Raw genomic sequence first — 20,694 nt, forward strand, 5'->3', positions numbered from 1 at the left:
AGTCACCACATGTACAATATGAAGCTACCCACCTTGCCCACAACACATTTAATATGCCCACAGCATAATGCCCTTAAAGTTCCTCCCCCACAGTATGATGTTCCCATAGTTCCCTTAAACACAGCATCATAGCCCCCACTCAGTAAGATGGCTCCTCAGTATGATGGCCCTCACTGAAACTGATGGCCCTCACTCAGTATGATGGCTCCTTAGTATTATGCGGCAGTCCCTACTCAGTATGACTGACCCTCACTAAATATGATGCATCCACAGCACTCTACTCAGTATGATGACCTAAAGAAAAAACAAAAAAACTGAACTGGAGTAGAATTGAATGACATGCAAGATGTAAAAGCATGTTCACACTGGCAATAAAAGCAAGCAAAACCAAAGGAAAAAACAATGTGTGTATACCGTAATGAAGATAAATAAGTTAAAAAGCAAGTGCATTAAATGACATAGGGTACTTGGTAAACACTATTTTGATCAAAAAAGTATAAAGCTGTCCCACCACGGCAAGGTGTACCCATTTGAGACAGTAACTACACTAACGGTTAAAACCTACCTAGTGTGAATAGTGGCAGCGAGTCTCTGGGTCCCAAACGGACACCCAGCTTCAGAGGGACTATAAGTGAACTACACAGCTCAGTAGAAAGGAGGCAACACCCTATTTGTACTGAATACAAAAATGCTGAAGAAAAAAAAAAAAAAGGTTTTAACCGTTAGTGTAGTTACTGTCTCAAATGGGTACACCTTGCCGTGGTGGGACAGCTTTATACTTTTTTGATCAAAATAGTGTTTACCAAGTACCCTATGTTATTTAATGCACTTGCTTTTTTACTTATTTATTTTCATTAGGGTATATACACATATTGTTTTTTCCTTTGGTTTTGCTCAGCATCATGACCTGCACAGCCCCTCACTCATTATAATCACTCCCACATCCCCTCTCTCAGTATGATGACCCCTACAGCCTCTCACTCAATATCATGCCCACACAGCCCCTCACTTAGTATCATTCCTCCCCACATGCCTTTGGCTTCCTGATCCACCAGGATACCACTGAAATTATAAAGATGGGCAGTGTGTTTAGGGTGGGGGCTCAGTGGCATGGGCCCCATAGTATCTATGTGGTCTGCCACTAAGGACAGTATGGCGCTGACCAGAGGAATATGCTTGTGACACTAGTGGTCAGGGAGTACAAGGTCAGAACCAGGAGGGTACGTCTTAAACAGAAGGAAGAGACAAAAGCATAGTCGGGTAACGTTCTGAGATCAGAGTGCCAGGAGGATAACGGATAAGAGCTGAAGGGGTTAAACAGGTGGATGGTCAGAATGAAGTCCAAGGTCAGGCATCAGATCAAGCATACAGAACTCAAGGCACAGAGAGCACAAGATGAATGTATGTCTGGCGGTGGTCTGGGAGAACCTGCTCAGTTAAGCAGGCATGGCAATTACCCGGGATAGTGCACACCTGAGACAGGCGATGCCTCCCAGCCACAGATTGGCTAGTCAAGCTGTCAATCAACACACTGACAGCTCAGCACGCCCCTGTACCAGACTGGATGGCCATGCTGTCAATCAAAGTACTGACAGCTTCAGCATACCGCTGTACCAGATTGGATGGCCGAATTGTCAGTAACTGCATCCCGGACACCCTGAGGGGTGGAACCGTGACAATGCTAAAATTCCTCAGGAACATTGCCAGTAGCTGTCATATGAATCACCTTTACAGCAGGTCATAACAGCCAAAGGGCACTCTGCTATATACTAAAAATGCTTGCCATTAATGGATTGATGATAAGTCTGAGGCTGCAGCAGTCATGAAAAGAGGCATTTTGTGTTGAACTTGGAGAAACCACTTGTAATATGAGTTATTTTCAGCTATTCAAATTATTCTTGATAAATAATAGATGCATAGATATTAGTTAGATGATAGATATGAGATAGATGATAGATAGATATTAGATAGATAATAGGTAGATGATAGATACTGTAGATTAGGAATAGTCTGCAGATACAATATTAATACCATATTTCCCTATCAGGTATGAGCTTGGCACTGCACTATATATTGGTTGGGCTGGATCGGTATTGGCTATTCTTGGTGGTTCTCTTCTGTGTTGTTCTTACAAGAAAAAGAATAAAACTGCGAAAAAAGGGTAAGTACAATAATTACTTAAATATGTGTGTGTATTCCTGTACAAGCACTTTATTTCTACCAAGTACAGCACAATGAGAAAAGTAAACACATTTAATGTACAGTAAATGCACTGCACATGCTGCGGTCAATCCATGGCAAAGAACCCCAATATACATGTATCGTGTATACGCCTCTCTCTTTTTTCTAAACTGAACAATTTTAATTTTTCTAACATCCTATTATAAGGGCACAGTGAGACGGCCGTATAAATTGAACCAAATCAGACCACAATGAATAGACTGGCCGGCGGCACTCCTGATTGAGTTTAGCAGCTTCATATATTTCTGTGCAGCTGTCAGGAAAGCAGCCACAGTCCGTTGCATTGCGGTCCGATCTCGGTCCGATTTATATGGCCGTCTGACGGCGCCCTAAAAGAGACCTCCCATCCTGTTTAATAATTGCATTGTTTGCCTTTGAACCCTCTCTAGCTTTCTAATATCCATTTAAACATGAAGAGCCCAAAAACTGGATCCCATCTGCTAGATGTGGCCTTACAAGGGTTGTTTACAGGGGCAATATCACACAGGATCGCAGATTTTTATCTCACCTTTTAATCTCTCTTAACTTTATATGTCACATCTATATCAAGGTCACCAAATGTATTACTATCTGTGACAGGATACAGAAGTCCTTTTTGTAGATATACAGTGGGGCAAAAAAGTATTTAATCAGTCAGCAATATTGAAGTTCCACCACTTAAAAAGATGAGAGGCGTCTGTAATTTACATCATAGGTAGACCTCAACTATGGGAGACAAACTGAGAAAAAAAAATCCAGAAAATCACATTGTCTGTTTTTTTTTCATTTTATTTGCATATTATGGTGGAAAATAAGTATTTGGTCAGAAACAAAATTTCATCTCAATACTTTGTGATATATCCTTTGTTGGCAATGACAGAGGTCAAACGTTTTCTGTAAGTCTTCACAAGGTTGCCACACACTGTTGTTGGTATGTTGGCCCATTCCTCCATGCAGATCTCCTCTAGAGCAGTGATGTTTTTGGCTTTTCGCTTGGCAACACGGACTTTCAACTCCCTCCAAAGGTTTTCTATAGGGTTGAGATCTGGAGACTGGCTAGGCCACGCCAGGACCTTGAAATGCTTCTTACGAAGCCACTCCTTCGTTGCCCTGGCAGTGTGCTTTGGATCATTGTCATGTTGAAAGACCCAGCCACGTTTCATCATCAATGCCCTTGCTGATGGAAGGAGGTTTGTACTCAAAATCTCACGATACATGGCCCCATTCATTCTTTCATGTACCCGGATCAGTCGTCCTGGCCCCTTTGCAGAGAAACAGCCCCAAAGCATGATGTTTCCACCACCATGCTTTACAGTAGGTATGGTGTTTGATGGATGCAACTCGGTATTCTTTTTCCTCCAAACACGACAAGTTGTGTTTCTACCAAACCGTTCCAGTTTGGTTTCATCAGACCATAGGACATTCTCCCAAAACTCCTCTGGATCATCCAAATGCTCTCTAGCAAACTTCAGACGGGCCCGGACATGTACAGGCTTAAGCAGTGGGACACGTCTGGCACTGCAGGATCTGAGTCCATGGTGGCGTAGTGTGTTACTTATGGTAGGCCTTGTTACATTGGTCCCAGCTCTCTGCAGTTCATTCACTAGGTCCCCCCGCGTGGTTCTGGGATTTTTGCTCACCGTTCTTGTGATCATTCTGACCCCACGGGGTGGGATTTTGCGTGGAGATCGAGGGAGATTATCAGTGGTCTTGTATGTCTTCCATTTTCTAATTATTGCTCCCACAGTTGATTTCTTCACTCCAAGCTGGTTGGCTATTGCAGATTCAGTCTTCCCAGCCTGGTGCAGGGCTACAATTTTGTTTCTGGTGTCCTTTGACAGCTCTTTGGTCTTCACCATAGTGGAGTTTGGAGTCAGACTGTTTGAGGGTGTGCACAGGTGTCTTTTTATACTGATAACAAGTTTAAACAGGTGCCATTACTACAGGTAATGAGTGGAGGAAAGAGGAGACTCTTAAAGAAGAAGTTACAGGTCTGTGAGAGCCAGAAAGCATGATTGCTTGTTTCTGACCAAATACTTATTTTCCACCATAATATGCAAATAAAATGAAAAAAAAACAGACAATGTGATTTTCTGGATTTTTTTTTCTCAGTTTGTCTCCCATAGTTGAGGTCTACCTATGATGTAAATTACAGACGCCTCTCATCTTTTTAAGTGGTGGAACTTGCACTATTGCTGACTGACTAAATACTTTTTTGCCCCACTGTAGCTCCATCAACAGCACATCTGCTTCACTCACAAATCCCCATGATGGCTGCCAGGATTTGATAGTAACTGATGGTGTGCAGGCAATAGGCAGTCCCACTCCAGAAGGGCTGCATCCAGCCTTGGTGTAAGGATATGCATTCACCTACTGTATCATTAAACTCTTTTGTGAAGCAGAAATTATATGGACGATTTATGAAACTGTCTAATGAAAAAAAATCTTTGTTCCCTAATCAGAGCACAGCTCTCATTTTTCATGAGCACAATACAATGTGAAAGCTGTGTAGTGATTCAGTAACGAAGACAGTTTGTCTTTTATGCAGCTTCATAAATCTATGCTGATTTCTTTAGCTACATGGGGAGGACAAACAAAGTGCAATGGGCCCCTCTGTCAGTGGTCATGCTCTAAAAATGGCTACCAAAGCATACCTAGCGCTAGCCACACCTGTAAAGATATCTGGACATACACAGGGGCCTCTGGGTTGGGGCCACAGAGCAGGCTGCTGGCTGGTAGGAGTGATCAGCTAGCTGGGTAAGAATCTGGAGGGCAGACAAGTTACAAAATCAGGAGACAGAAAAATAGTCAGTAAATAGGTCCAGGTCAGAACCAGAAACCCATAGACAAAACAGGCGCTGAAAAGTAAACCAGAGGAAAAAATATGGCATCTATTAGCAGTAAGCTAAGAGCTTTAGTAGGGTGTGGTGCTGTCCAATTGAGTGAAGCAGGGAGCAGATTACTCCTGGTAGTCAGCACACACTCATTCTGCCAGACAAGAAGGCGCTATCGGTACGTCCCTAATCTCCGTGGCTCTCAGTTCACAGGAAGTTGGAGACTGTCTTCCTGTCAACACATGAGAGCATGTACTTGGACTGGAGATCACACAATACAGCTGTTCATAATAAAGAGGATATAGATGCAACTATCTAGAATATTGTTGGTTAATTTACATTACATGTGCAAAAAAAATTGCTGAAGTGTTACTTTAAAAATATATTTTTACACGTAATTCCCAAGCTCAGGTAATAACAATGCAAAACCTAATTTTAAGGGAACATTTTTTTTTTTTTTCTATATAATTTTTTCTATATAATGCTTTATGGAAAGCAATATCTTTAATGGAAAACTATACTAATCATCATTGTTCTAAGAACTCGCGGTTTCTAGAGAGGCGAGTAAGTAGATTTAGTAGATGAAGCAAGTGGAGTTCAGTAGTAGTTCTAGTAAGGAGATTGTTAGACATTTAGAGCTTTAGTAGCTACTTGGGGAGTTATATCTAGTTCAAGGGGCTTTTTAAAAATTGCCCTATAGCATAATAATAAATTTTATTTTTTATAGCGCCGACATATTCCGCAGCACTTTACATTTCAGAGGGGATTTGTACAGACAATAGACATTACAGCAGAACAATAATCACATACAGTAGATTATAACAAATACCAAGAGGAAAGAGGGCCCTGCTCGCAAGCTTACAGTCTATGAGGAAAGAGGGAGACACGAAAGGTGGGTGGTAACAGTTACCCTGATTGTATGGACCAGTCATAATGTTAAGTGTGTAACAGTACAGACACAGAGGGCTAATCGAGGCATAAAGCATGTGGGAACATGATGCGGGGAACCTGGTTATGGTAAAACTTTTGGCTCTGCCACACAGGGATAGATTAGGTTAATGTGTTGGGGTGGTAGGCCAGTCTGAATAAATGCGTTTTCAGGACACGCTTAAAATTGTGGGGATTGGGGACTAATCGTATTGACCTGGGAAGTGCATTCCAAAGAATTGGCGCGGCACGTGTAAAGTCTTGGAGACGGGAGTGGGAGGTTCTGACTATTGAGGATGCTAATCTCAGGTCATCAGCAGAACGGAGGGCGCGGGTAGGGTGGTATACTGAAACAAGGGAGGAGATGTAGGGTGGTGCTGAGCCATGGAGGGCTTTGTGAGTGAGGGTAATAAGTTTATACTGAATTCTGGAGTGGATGGGTAGCCAGTGTAATGACTGGCACAAGGTAGAGGCATCGGTGTAACGATTGGTGAGGAATATGATCCTGGCTGCAGCATTCAAGACAGATTGGAGGGGGGAGAGTTTGGTAAGAGGGAGACCGATTAGAAGAGAGTTACAATAGTCGAGACGAGAATGAATAAGAGAAACAGTAAGAGTTTTTGCAGAGTCAAAGGTAAGAAAAGGTCGAATTCTAGAAATGTTTTTGAGGTGCAGATGACAAGAGCGAGCCAGTGATCGAATGTGGGGGGCAAAGGAAAGCTCGGAATCAAGTATGACCCCAAGACAGCGGGCCTGTTGCTGGGGAGTAATAGTGGAACCACACACAGAAATGGCAATGTCGGGTATAGGTACATTAGTAGAGGGAGGAAACACCAGGAGTTCAGTCTTTGACAGGTTCAGTTTCAGATATAGTGAGGACATGATATTAGACACAGCGTTTAGACAATCGCCGGTGTTTTCTAGAAAGGCTGGCGTGATGTCAGGAGAAGAAGCGTATAATTGGGTGTCATCAGCATAGAGATGGTACTGGAAATCAAATCTACTGATTGTTTGACCAATAGGGGCAGTGTACAAGGAGAAGAGGAGGGGACCTAGAACTGATCCTTGGGGGACCCCAACAGTAAGGGGAAGATGAGAGGAGGAGGAACTGGCAAAAGATACAGTAAAGGAGCGGTCGGAGAGATAGGAGGAGAACCAGGAGAGAACGGTATCCTTGAGGCCAATGGAACGGAGCATAGTGAGGAGGAGCTGATGATCCACAGTGTCGAATGCTGCAGAGAGATCCAAGAGAATTAGCATGGAGTAGTGACCATTTGATTTAGCTGTTAGCAGATCATTTGAGACTTTAGTGAGGGCAGTTTCAGTGGAGTGTAAAGAGCGGAAACCGGATTGGAGAGGGTCGAGAAGAGAGTTTTCTGAGAGATAGCGGATAAGACGGGAGTGGACCAGGCGTTCCAGGAGTTTAGAGATGAAGGGAAGATTAGAGACAGGTCTATAGTTAGCGGCACAGTTTTGGTCGAGGGATGGTTTTTTAAGTAGTGGATGTATGATGGCATGCTTAAATGAGAAGGGAAAAATACCAGAAGAGAGAGAGAGGTTAAATATTTTAGTTAGGTGAGGGGTGACAGCAGGGGAAAGGGACTGAAGGAGCTGTGACGGAAATGGGTCACTGGTGCAAGTAGTTGGGCGAGAAGATGCAAGGAGCCTGCTTACTTCTTCTTCTGTGACTGGTTCAAAATCAGAGAGTGAGTTCGATGCAGTGGGGGAGGGAGGACAGTGCATGGTATGAGGTGATTGGGAGATAATTTCCTGTCGGATCTGGTCAATTTTTTCTTTGAAGTAATTGGCCAGATCGTCAGCTCGGAGCTCCGTGGTTGGGGCCTGTACTCTTGGATTGAGTAGAGAATGAAAAGTGTCAAAGAGACGTTTCGGGTTATTGGACAGTGAGGTGATGAGGGTGTTGAAATAGGTTTGTTTGGAGAGGTGAAGGGCAGTGTTGTATGTTCTAAGCATAAACTTAAAATGGATGAAATCTTCGGGTAGATTGGATTTTCTCCACAGACGTTCGGCGCACCTGGAGCACCGCTGCAGGAAACGTGTTTGCACCGTGTGCCAGGGTTGTCGCCGTCTGCGTTGTGGTGTTCTATTTATAGGGGGTGCAAATTCATCCAGGGCACTTTGAAGTGTTTCATTGTAAATGAAATGAATTATTGTTAAAATTATGAAATAACCTGTTCTAGTGCTGCAGCTCCGGTGATCCTCGATGGTCCGTAAGTGATATTTTCACATATATCAGTCATGTCCCCTACATTCCAGTAGCACCACTGAGGCCTGTGAGTGTCTGCAGCGGACATGTAAATGATGTCCATGAGATCATTACCGCAGGACCAGTGGAGACCAATGGAGTGACAGCGCTGGAGTGGAGGGGCAATAAATGGCTGAGAGACATTCTTTTATTATTTTCTGGAATTGGGGAAACATTTTAAAAACTCTGGACAAACCCTTTAATTGCACATTTTGGACAACCAGCTGTAGTCTGTCCTGGAAGTGTGGCTCAACACACCTTTCCATCCACAAATACTTATAAACAATGGGGAGTAACATAATAGTGGCAAGTAAAAATATTTTCTTTCCTTTAAATGCACAATTGTCATGTTCTCATATCTTGCCATTCTGCATTTTTTCGCATTTGTTAAATGACTGTTTGGTGTAGATTTTTTACTTGATTTCCAAGATATAGCATGGTTATTGTCATTTTTACTCCTTCAATATAAAGGGGAAATCCAATAAAAAATAAAACAAAAATCACCCTTGAAATGGCCACCTTCTAAAAACCCTATATCTAATCTGTATTTTGTGAGCCTTACAAAAAGAAGACATGTTGTTTCTAAGAAAAAAGTGACAGTAGATGAAATTATAATATATTTCTCTAATATACTGTACGTCATTAGCAAATTAGATGATTTAGCTCAATATTACAGCGAAGTGGGTTTTGCTTTCACTGGACCTGATGGAGTGCAGCTCTGATGAGATTCTCTTCTCTAAAAGATGCCAATGTGAAGGGGACTCTGTCAGATGCTAAGTTCTGGTCAGGACCTGTTTCGCCATTTGTATTAACTTGTTGGCCCTTAAAACACAATGGGTAAAACAGATCAGCTACTTTCTTTCATAAATTTGGAAATAGTAAAGCAAAAACAAGTGAATTAATTCATCAATGCATATCAGCCATGATCTTGGATGACCTTATGAATTATTCAGCACAGAAAAAGGAGACTATAGCTTCTTCTAAAGGGTTATTTTGCTAGAGTTGGACATAGCTGATTGTAAAAGCGTAAAGGGAATCTGTCCCTGGAAGTTGGAGGCCTATGTAAATGGCCTGTGTCCGGTCCGATGGGCGGCGTGTTTTCATCTTTATCCACTCCAACCATGGCCCCCGTCCGCGATCTTTGCCGGTATTACAGAAGTTCAACTCCATAGTTTGCGCGTGCGCAAAGCAATCTTGCTTCACGCACGTGCAGTATGCTTTGCCCAACTGCGGGCAAAGCCGAAAATCATTACTGCGCATGCACCGGTACACTATGTTCCGGAAGTATTTCGCTCAAAAATATCATTTGGATAGGTGATCAGTTTGTTGTGACTGAACAACCACTTTAAGGAGAAGTTGTGACAGGTTTTGCTTCTGTTGCTTCTCCTTCTAGTCTTCTCCTGCTGCTTATAATGAATAGGAATCCATCTTACATTGCTTCAGACACAATATAACTTCATCCACCATGACGCAAGAAAGCAGCACATATCTCCTTTGTTTCCACTCCTCGTTTCCACAGTCTGCCTCTGAGTTAAGAGATCCACACAGTTTGATCTCTTAGCTCAGAGACAGAAGTTTTACAAAGCTGTCGAGACAGCGAGACAGTGGAGAACCGACTTTACTCCAGTCTCCAGGGAATGAGTATAATTATATATAGTAGATTTCAAAAATGCTTTATATTTCGGTCTCCTCTTACTGCATGAAGTTTCCCAGGAGGTAAAAGGGCCTCTGTTAATACCCATGCACATGATAGTCATGCACACCAAACCTGACTACATTAAAGTTTTAAGGGGTACTTTACACTAAGCGATATCGCTGAAGCATCACCGATTTTGTGAAGCAACAGCAACCTCGCCAGCGATCTCGTTACGTGTGACACTTAGCAGCGACCAGGCCCCCGCTGCGATGTCGCTGATCGTGCTCGAATGTCCTGGGCCATTTTTTGATCACTGGTGTCCCGCTGGCCAGCATGCATCGCCGTGTTTGACACCGATGAGCGACCTCGTTAGCGACTCAGAAATCATGGACGTAGGCGGGAGTCGTCAGAATCGCTGCTGTGTGACAAGGTCCCAATGACCGCCGAGATCCTTGCTGCGTTATTGAGTAGATCTGACTGTTTGAAATCTTACTAGCAATCATTTAGCGACGCACCAGCGATACGACCTGGTAAGGATCGCTGGTGCGGTACCCTAAGGGTCACTCCACAGAGTGGAGTAGAGGCTGAGGTGACCCTTATGCCGCTAGATGGGGAAGCCCGGAAGTCAGTGATGTTGAGACCCCCGGGACGCAGCTTCAATGGGCTAATCAGATGCCATATCCACAGAACTAGTCATCCCTTGGATGAATGCCATTAAGAGTGTGGGAGGAAGGGCCCCCGTCGAGTGTCCAGGCCGGAACCAAGGGAGCCGTCATCTAGGTTCCGGGGGAAACTATTCCCGGGGGACAGAGTTCGGGGACGGACCGTTGAGATAGACAGATGGGCTAGGGGAGGGGCCAGTATAAAAGGGGCGGGGAGCGCCTGTCACGATGAGTCAGCAGACCGGGACAGAGGCAGCAGGAGACCGTGGAAGCGACTGAGAGCTAGAGCGACTTACAAGTGCCAGGGAACACGCTCACTGAGGACTTCAGAGGGACGGCGCCAAGACGACCATCCGAGACTTGCTGCCCCGCTCCAGCCCACGGCCACTGCTGCCCCAGCTCAGCCCGCGGCCGCTGCCACCTCACCACAGCCCGTGGCTGCGGCAAGTCCAGTGCTGTCGGCGGCCACCACTGTCTCGCTCCGGTCCGCGGCAAGGGCCGAGCCTCTGCTCATCACGGAGTCCCCATCGCAGTGGCTAGCTGCACAGGTGGCCTGTCACCCGCCACCCCGCATCGGTGCCGCTTGCCCCCTTCCAGGGGCTGCGGCCTACTCGTCCAAGGACTCCTTCAGGGCATGAGGTGCCCCAGCGCCACAAGAGCGGCGGAACGCTCAAAGACTATGCCAACTCTTCAGCAGCTGGGCCCAGCTGCTGCTCCGCCGAAGAACCACCGTCCAGAACGCCGAGGGACGTCAGTACGGCTAAGTTGACTATATAGTTAAGGACCCGTAGTCGGCCATACCGTGGTCCTATAGTGACCGGCTCTCGCCGGACGTAGTCGTGTTCTCCTCTGTTTGTGTGAACTGTATTGAGCCCCTGCGAGGGCAACCCTTGTTACCCCCTTTGGTTGAACAGGCTGAGACTGAGGAAAGTCCCCTTTAGGCCTATAAACGTTATTATAAAAGCACCAAACCAACTCGCGACTCGTCACTGCATCCTGCGTACCTGCTAGTACCACATTAGGCGCAGTCGGCAGGATGCAGTCTCCGAGCGCAGACGGCAATGCGCCCGATCAGAGTGGGGCTGCGGGTGCTGCTGATAATGGGGGCCCCCGCTCCAGCATCTCCCTGGGGGCTATGCTAAGTAACTTGCCCCGGTTTTCTGGCTCCGATACGCTGTTGTAGAGCTGGATAGAGTGTATGCGGGGCCTTTTCCACATGCACCCCATGACCCGCGATTTAGAGGCTGAGGTGACCCTTATGCCGCTAGATGGGGAAGCCCGGAAGTCAGTGATGTTGAGACCCCCGGGACGCCGCAACACCTTCGCCAGGGTCTTGCAGATCCTGGAAGAGACCCACGGGGATCCAACAGATGTGGGGGAGTTGAGAACCCGGTTGTTCAGTCGGATGCAGGGGGAGACCATCACCCAGTATATGAACGCCCTCCAGGAGTTATACACAGCCATAGAGAGGAAGGACAGAATAGAGATAGGACCCGTCGACATTACCCTGCGCGACCTGCTAGTGACTGGACTCCGGGACCCGCTAATCAAGCAGGCATTGCGGGAACAGGTCCGAGTGAACCCACGTATAGCCTTCTCTGAAGTGGGGAGTCAGACCTGGGTACGAGAGCAAGAGCAGGGGATGGCGGCTCCCGTTGGGAAGGCCTGGAGCATGGAGGCTTCCGTAAGCGTTGTTGAAGAGCCTCAATGGATTGAGACAAGAACTGAAGAGTATCCGGCGCGAACTGGCTGAAGTGAAAAAGAGACCGGAGCCCGCGCCCTGCCGGCCTGGCAACAATCCCGGGCCCTGGGGGCCTCGCAATACACGGGGTGGCCGAGTGTGGAGAACTGGGCCACTTCGCACGGGAGTGTCTGTGGCGTGGGAGATACCCACCCCGGCGGACATTAAACTAGAAGGCTCCGGGCATGGGGGACGCCGCTCGGAGCTGGAAGCCACAACAAGGGGTGGTGGAAGTCCCGAAGAACTGGTCGCTAAGTGCCCAATAGTATGGGCCGAAGTCGAGGGTCGTGCTGTAAGGTGCCTAGTGGATACGGGGTCGCAAGTAACGACCATGCCGGCAGCTTACTTCCGGCAGCATTTCCCGGAAGTGGCGGGGGGCCCATGATATGACTAGTGGCCGCAAACCAACTGCCGGTACCTGTCGCCGGAGTGGTGCGGTTCCAGATGACATTGTGTGGTAAATCCCTCGGCCGCCGGGGAGTGGTCCTAACCCAAGGAGAGACTAACGACCATCATCCAATCATCTTGGGCATGAACATACTGTGGGAGTTCGGCAATCTACTCCTCAACGATCCCATGCAGGAGACCCTAAGTCAGTGGGGTTCTCGCACGGCCCAAAAGCAGGTCTTCCAGCGGTTGGTGCGGGAGGTGCGAGTGCTCCAGGAGTGCCAGGAGGGTGAGGCGCTGGGCAAGGTCATCGCGCTGGCGGCTCCCCGCTCGTGCTTCCTCCAGGGCAGATGGTGGTGGCTCTGCCGATCCGCGCCCCGATGCCACTGGAGGGCGTGGAGGTGCAGGTGGAACCATGTTACTCGAAGCGCCTGCACCCTGGTGGCCCGCTCTCTGGCCACAGTGCGGGAAGGGACCGTCCTGGTGCGTTGTGTCAACCTGGAAGACCAAGATATCGCCCTGAAGCCCAGGGCCGAAATGGCCAAACTAGTAAGGCTATTGGAGGAGATGCTGCCGGACCCCGCGGTCCAGTTGAAGGTGCAGCCCGAAGATCCCTGGGCAGTAACGGTACGAACCCAACAGACTGCCGCATCCTCGGCCCAAGAGAAAGGTCGCGCCATCCTGGAGAGAATGCGGGCTGAACTTTCCGGCCTAGCGCCAGCCCAGCTTCTCCAGGTAGAGACACTTCTTGGACAATATTACAGTGTCTTCGCCAGCCACGAGGATGACTTTGGATGTACCACGGCCATTACACATGGGATTCCCACGGCAGGAGCGGCCCCCATCCGGGAGCGATATCGGCAAATACCACCGCAGCTATGCCAGGAACTGAAAACCTTATTAGCCCAAATGCTTCGGAAGGGGGTCATACGAGAAAGCCAGAGCCCTTGCGCGGCCCCTATTGTCCTGGTTCGTAAAAAAGATGGCACTCTGCGTTTTTGTGTGGATTATCGGAAGTTGAACACCTGCACGATCAAGGATTCGTATCCACTGCTCCGCATAGAAGAGTCTCTGTCCGCCTTGGGGAACGCAACGTACTTTTCAACTCTAGACCTGGCCAGTGGGAACTGGCAGGTGCCAATGTCGGAGGAAGATAGAGCCAAGACGGCATTTATCCTCCCCATGGGACTGTTCGAGTTTAATCGGATGCTGTTTGGGCTGGCCAACGCCCCAGGAACCTTCCAGCGGTTGATGGAGCGGTGTCTAGGAGACCTCAACTTTGAAGCCACGTTGATATACCTGGGCGATATTATCAGCTATTCCGCCACGTTCGAGGACCACCTGCGGCGGTTGGGGCAGGTGCTCGGCCGGCTGCAGAAGTACGGGTTAAAGGTAAAGCCCCATAAATGCCACCTGTTCTGCAGATCATCCCTGGAAAAGGTCGCTGCCATCCAGGGGTGGCCTACCCCCGAGATGGTGAAAAACGTGCGGGCCTTCTTGGGGTTGGCCGGCTACTACCGTCGGTTCGTGAAGAATTTTGCACGCCGAGCCCGAGCCCTGCAAGACCTGCTGAAGGGGGCTCCCGCCGGGGCGAATGGACGGAAGATCCAGTGGCAGCAACCGCAAGAGGATGCGTTTCAAGACCTCAAAGCTGCACTCTCGGACGCCCCAGTATTGGCGTATGCGGATTTTTTGCAACCGTTCATCTTTCATACCGACGGGAGCCTCCAGGGACTAGGAGCTGTGTTGTCACAGGTGCAGGACAGCCAGGAGAAAGTGATCGCCTATGGTAGCTGGTCGCTGCATGACTCAGAACGCAACCCGGACAATTACAGCTCCTTTAAGCTCCTCGCTGTAGTGTGGGCAATGATGGAGTGATTCGCAGAGTACCTGGCGGGCTCCGAAGTAGTGGTGCGGACTGATAAAAACCCATTAGCCCACTTGGAGAATGCCAAACTGGGGGCCCTAGAGCAGCGGTGGGTGGCTCGGATGACCAAATTCAACTATAAGATCATCTACAAAAGGGGAGCTGAAAACGTGCATGCCGACGCGCTCTCCAGATTCCGACACACCACCCCGGGGAGGAATCGAGATGACGAATTAGAAGCAGAAGAGAGGCCCTTCGCCCTCACCACCGCCGCGCTTACAGTCGATGCGCAAGAAGTGCCTCATCCGGGACTTCTAGGAGGAATACTGGGACAACCACGCAACAAATGGATTCCGCAGCAACAGGAAGATAGCGAAGTTGGACTCCTGCGCCGATGGGTGGCCACCGGTAAATTGCCCACTGGCTCACAGAGACAGACTTTGACCCAGGATATGTTGCTGATGTTGCGCCAGTGGGAAAAGCTAATCATCAGAAAGGGACTTTTATATCGAAAAGTCGTGTGTCCCGAACAACGTCGACTACCATATGGCAGGTGATCGTGCCCGGAGCCCATCTCAACCAACTGGCCCGGGAAGCCCATGAGAAGGGGGCCCACTTTGGTGCTCAAAAGACTTCACAATGGTTGCAGCAGATAGTGTACCATCCACGCTTGCACGCTGCTGTGGAAGAAGTTTGCCGAACCTGCCGCCCGTGCGAGCTCGCTAAACCGCCCGCGCAACGAGCCCCGGTGCAGACTATTGTAACATCAGCCCCCCTGGAGCTCCTCACGGTGGACTATCTGACCATAGGTCCTGCCTATCAGGGGTATGAACATTGTCTCATTATGGTGGACCATTTCACCAAGTTCGCCGTGGTCACCCCCACCCGAGACCAAACAGCGGAGTCGGCCGCCTATGCGATTTGTAAAAACTTCATCCAAGTGTACGGCTGTCCACAACGAATACATTCGGACCAAGGAGCGTGCATCCTAGGAAGAGTCATGGAAGAGCTACATCATCTCTATGGCATCGATAAATCTCGGACTACACCGTACCACCCGCAGGGAAACGGAGACTGCGAACGATCCAATCAAACACTAATCCAAATGCTGCGCACCCTAGAGAACGACTGCAAGGCCCACTGGCCTGAGTATGTCTCTGAGCTGGTGTGGGTATATAATAACCGGGTGCACCGAGTGACTGGTTACACCCCCTACTCATTGCTGTTCGGACGGGAAGGCAAAGGAATTACGGAAGTGGAGTTAAACCCAGAGGAACCCCAACCTTGGGCCGGAGTATCCTCGTGGGTCTGAAACCACCGGCACCGACTGCAGACCCTCCACCGGATCGTCCACACAAAGCTCCAGGATCTAGAATACCCGGGGGGAGCACTGCCCCCACCCATTGACATCCAGACTGGGGATCGGGTACTCGTACTTGATCAACGTCCCCAAAACAAGTTAGAGCCACGATGGGAGATGAACCTGTACCGAGTGTTGCGCCGGATAAGCCCCGACGGGCCTGTGTACGAAATGCAATCTGAAGGAAAAAACACGCCTCTCACTCGTGTTGTGCACTGTAACATGTTACGGCCTTGTACGTCTACTGATCCCCCGCGGCTCAAACTTACCCCTCAGGTCCCCGACGCCCCACCCACGGTCTGGGACCTGGATGACGAAGAGGACTTCCCAATCGTATCTGCGGGCCAACAAAGTAGTGGCACTATAGTGGACCCGGACATCCCACCAGAATCAACTAGTCGACCACCCTCCACCACCCCAGAAGACTCCACTCCACCCGAGCTTCAACGCTCCGAGCGGTCAACAGCTGGCAAACCCCCTGAATGTTACGAACAGGACCAGTTCGTATGGCGACAAGGACTGTCGTCTCCAAAGACTAACCCGAGTCTACGGAAATCCTCGCCCGAGGACTGGCGAGCATACAGGGCTGGGGAGTATGGGAGGAACTGCCCCCGTCGAGTGTCCGGGCCGGAACCAAGGGAGCCGTCATCTAGGTTCCGGGGGAAACTATTCCCGGGGACAGAGTTCGGGGACGGACTGTTGAGATAGACAGATGGGCTAGGGGAGGGGCCAGTATAAAAGGGGCGGGGAACGCTAATCATGGTGAGTCAGCAGACTGGGACAGAAGCAGGAGGAGACCGTGGGAGCGACTGAGAGCCAAAGCGACTTACCAGAGCCAGGAGAGACGTTCACCTAGGACATCAGAGGGACGGCGCCCAGACGACCATCCAAGAGTCGCTGCCCCGCTTCAACTCGCGGCCGTTGCCGCCTTATCCCAGCCCACGGGGAGTGCCAGTCACAATGAGTCAGCAGACAGGGACAGAGGCAGCAGGAGACCGTGGAAGCGACTGAGAGCAAGAGTGACTTACCAGTGCCAGGGAAGACGCTCACTAAGGACTTCAGAGGGACGGCGCCGAAACTACCGTCCGAGACTTGCTGCCCCGCTCCAGCCCGCGGCCACTGCCGCCCCAGCTCAGCCCGCGGCCGCTGCCGCCTCACCACAGCCCGTGGCTTTGGCTTACCCGAGGTCGCCCGCGGCCATTGCCGTCCCGCTCCGTCCCGCGGCTGCAGCCTGTTCCCCGCCACCCGCAGCCGCCCTGCTCTCACCAGTGGCCGCGGCAAGTCCAGTGCCGTCGGCGGCCACCACTGTCTCGCTCCGGTCCGCAAGGGCCGAGCCTCTGCTCACCGCGGAGTCACCCGCCACCCCGCATCGGTGCCGCTTGCCCCCGTCCAGGGGCTGCGGCCTACTCGCCCAAGGACTCCTCCGGGGCCGGAGGAGCCCCAGCGCCACAGGAGCGGTGGAACGCTCGAAGACTACGCCAACTCTTCAGCAGCTGGGCCCAGCGGCTGCTCCGCCGAAGAACCACCGTCCAGGACGTCAGGACGGCTATGTTGACTATATAGTTAAGGACTCGTAGTCGGCCATACCGCGGCCCTATAGTGAACGGCTCTCGCCGGACGTAGTCGTGTTCTCCTCTGTTTGTGTGAACTGTATTGAGCCCCTGTGAGGGTATTGTTACCCCCTTTGGTTGAACAGGCTGAGACTGAGGAAAGTCACCTTTAGGCCTATAAACGTTATTATAAAAGCACCAAACCGACTTGCAGCGCGTCACTGCATTCTGCGTACCTGCTAGTACCACAAGGGTTATCCATTTAATATACAATGTAAAAGAGATATAACCATGTCACCTGTCCATATGACTGCAAAAGTTCCAAATTCCAAGATGACAGCAGTCCAAAACACGACTGATCGAGCACTTCGATAAAATTGAAACTTTTATTGAAATCCAGTTAAAATCATATTCAAGACTTCTAAATCATAAGTTACGTTACAGTTATAATTAAGAAGTCTTGAACTTTGAAACGCGTCAACCTGTTATTCTCCAAATGGGTTTTCCTCTGATACGATTGTACCACTGTACCAATATGGTTTTAACTGGATTTCAGTAAAAATTGCAATTTTATCGAATTGCTAGATCAAACTTGTTTTGGACTGACTGCTTCTTATTATATAATACCTGGTATACTTACGAGTGAACATGGAATGTATTTTTTAATATATGACAAAAAAAGAATCTATAAGCCTCCATACCAAACCAGACACATATGGGGACATCAGAACAGACCCCTTGCACTTGACCGGGAACCTGACTTTGTACGAAGCAGCTGTAATATGGCAGTGTGTATTCCACCACAGAGAATCTTCACTGACAGCTATATGTCTTTACACTTTGATAACACATGTAACTTAAGCATTTTTCTCTTTCTTGCAGAGGCAATATATACAACTACAACAAGCCACCTGACAATGAGTTCATGCAGTTCAAAGAGATGAGAGAAAGTACTTCAACTTCTAAAGCTTATGTCTAGCCCTTGATCAGTAGCCGCCTGCCGGAGCCACATTTAGCCATTTTATACTGAATCTTTTTCTTTTTAATATGAAGATCTATGTGTTGTTTTTTTAAGTGCACACCATTGTTACTGGTACACTACATGGGAAAGACAAGAATAAGGGCGTGTGTTCAAGATAATTCCACAAATCATAGCATTTTGTTTTATACCTGGTGAATGTTTCTTTATTTGTATGACATTAGGGACCAGTAAACATTTTAATGCAGATGAGTGATGTTTGTTTCATCATTTATATTGATTGACTTTATCTTCAATTTCCTTGAGTTTAACCCCTTTACTCCCAAGGGTGTTTTGCATGCTAATGCCCGGGCCAATTTTTACAATTCTGACCACTGTCCCTTTATGAGGTAATATCTCTGGAACGCTTCCATGGATCCCGGTGATTCTGACATTGTTTTCTCATGACATATTGTACTTCATGTTAGTGGTAAAATTTCATTCATATAACTTGCGTTTATTTGTGAAAAAAATGGAAATTTGGTGAATATTTTGAAAATTTAGCAATTTTCCAAAATTGAATTTTTATGCTCTTAAATCACAGAAATATAGCACTAAAAAAACTTAATAAATAACATTTCCCACATGTTTACTTTACATCAGCACAATTTGGGAACCAAAAGTTTTTTTTGTTAGGAAGTTATAAGGGTTAAAAGTTGACCAGCGATTTCTCATTTTTACAACACCATTTTATTTTTAGGGACCACATCACATTTGAAGTCACTTTGAGGTGTCTATATGATAGAAAATGCCCAAAAGTGACACCATTCTAAAAACAGCACCCCTCAAGGTGCTCAAAACCACATTCAAGAAGTTTATTAACCCTTCAGGTGCTTCACAGGAATTTTTTGAATGTTTAAAATAAATGAACATTTAACTTTTTTTCACAAAAAAAATTACTTCAGGTTCAATTTTTTTATTTTACCAAGGGTAACAGGAGAAATTGGAATGCAAAAGTTATTGTGCAATTTGTCCTGAGTACGATGATACCTGATATGTGTGGGGGAACCACTGTTTGGGCGCATGGCAGAGCTCGGAAGGGAAGGAGCGCCGTATGACTTTTGTCACTGCAAAATTGGCTGGAATTCAGATCGGCTGCCATGTCAAGTTTGGAGAGCTCCTAATGTGCCTAAACAGTGGAAACCCCCCACAAGTGACTCTATTTTGGAAACTAGACTGCCAAGGAACTTATCTAGATATGTGGTGAGCACTTTGAACCCCCAAGGGCTTCACAGAAGTTTATAACGTACAGCCGTACAATTAAAAAATCATATTTTTTCCACAAAAATGATCTTTTCACCCCCAATTTTTATTTTCCCAAGAGTAACAGGACCCCAAAAGTTATTGTGTAATTTGTCCTGAGTACGCTGATACCGCATATGTGGGGGTAAACCACTATTTGGGCGCATGGCAGAGCTCGGAAAAGCAGCGCCATTTGACTTTTTTGGCTGGAATTGAGATCGGACGCCATGTCGCATTTGGAAAGCCCCTGATGTGCCAAAACAGTGGAAACCCCCCAATTCTAACTCCAACCCTAACACACCCCTAACCCTAGCCTTAACCCTAGCCCTAATGGGAAAATGGAAATAAATACATTTTTTTTTTATTTTATTATTTTTCCCTAACTAAGGGGGTGATAACTGGGGGTTTGATTTACTATGGTGGTTTTTATTTTTGGCAGCTGTCGCACGCTAAAAGATGCTTTTTATTGTAAAAATAGTTTTTGCATCACCACATATTGAGAGCTATAATTTTTCCGTATTTTGACCCACCAAGTCATGTGAGGTCTTATTTTTTGCGGGACGAGTTGACATTTTTATTGGGACCATTTTCGGGCTCGTGACATTTTTTGATCGCTTTTTATTCTGATTTTTGGGACGCAGAATGAACAAAAACCAGCGTTTCATGAATTTCTTTTGGGGGGTGCGTTTACACCGTTCCGCGTGCAGTAAAATTGATAAAGCGGTTTTATTCTTCGGGTCAGTACGGTTACAGCGATACCTCATTTATGCCTTTTTTATGTTTTGTCGCTTTTATGCAATGAAAGCAATTTTATATAATAAATAATTATTTTTGCATCGCTTTATTCTGCGAGCTATAACTTTTTATTTTTTCACTGATGATGCTGTGTGGTGGCTCATTTTTTGTGGGACAAGATGACGTTTTCAGTGGTACCATGGATATTTATATGCGTCGTTATTGCACTTTTTGTTCGGCGGTATAATG

The 20,694-nt window shown here is 47.7% G+C and overlaps 1 protein-coding gene across 2 annotated transcripts in view; it reads left to right on the forward strand.

The window, feature by feature from the left end:
- LOC141095317 (claudin-10-like) overlaps positions 1-18,678 on the forward strand; it is a 120,662-nt gene extending 101,984 nt beyond the window's left edge. For both annotated transcript variants that reach the window (XM_073581282.1, XM_073581283.1), the window contains 2 exons: positions 2,048-2,161; positions 18,333-18,678. In XM_073581282.1, coding sequence (XP_073437383.1) covers positions 2,048-2,161; positions 18,333-18,429 — 211 coding nt within the window. In that variant the 3' untranslated portion in view covers positions 18,430-18,678. The remainder of the gene's footprint in view (positions 1-2,047; positions 2,162-18,332) is intronic.
- Positions 18,679-20,694: the final 2,016 nt, after the last annotated feature.

This window comes from Dendrobates tinctorius, unplaced genomic scaffold, assembly GCF_039654945.1.
Source record: "Dendrobates tinctorius isolate UK_male_01 unplaced genomic scaffold, ASM3965494v1 ptg000069l, whole genome shotgun sequence".
NCBI classification, from domain to species: domain Eukaryota; kingdom Metazoa; phylum Chordata; class Amphibia; order Anura; family Dendrobatidae; genus Dendrobates; species Dendrobates tinctorius.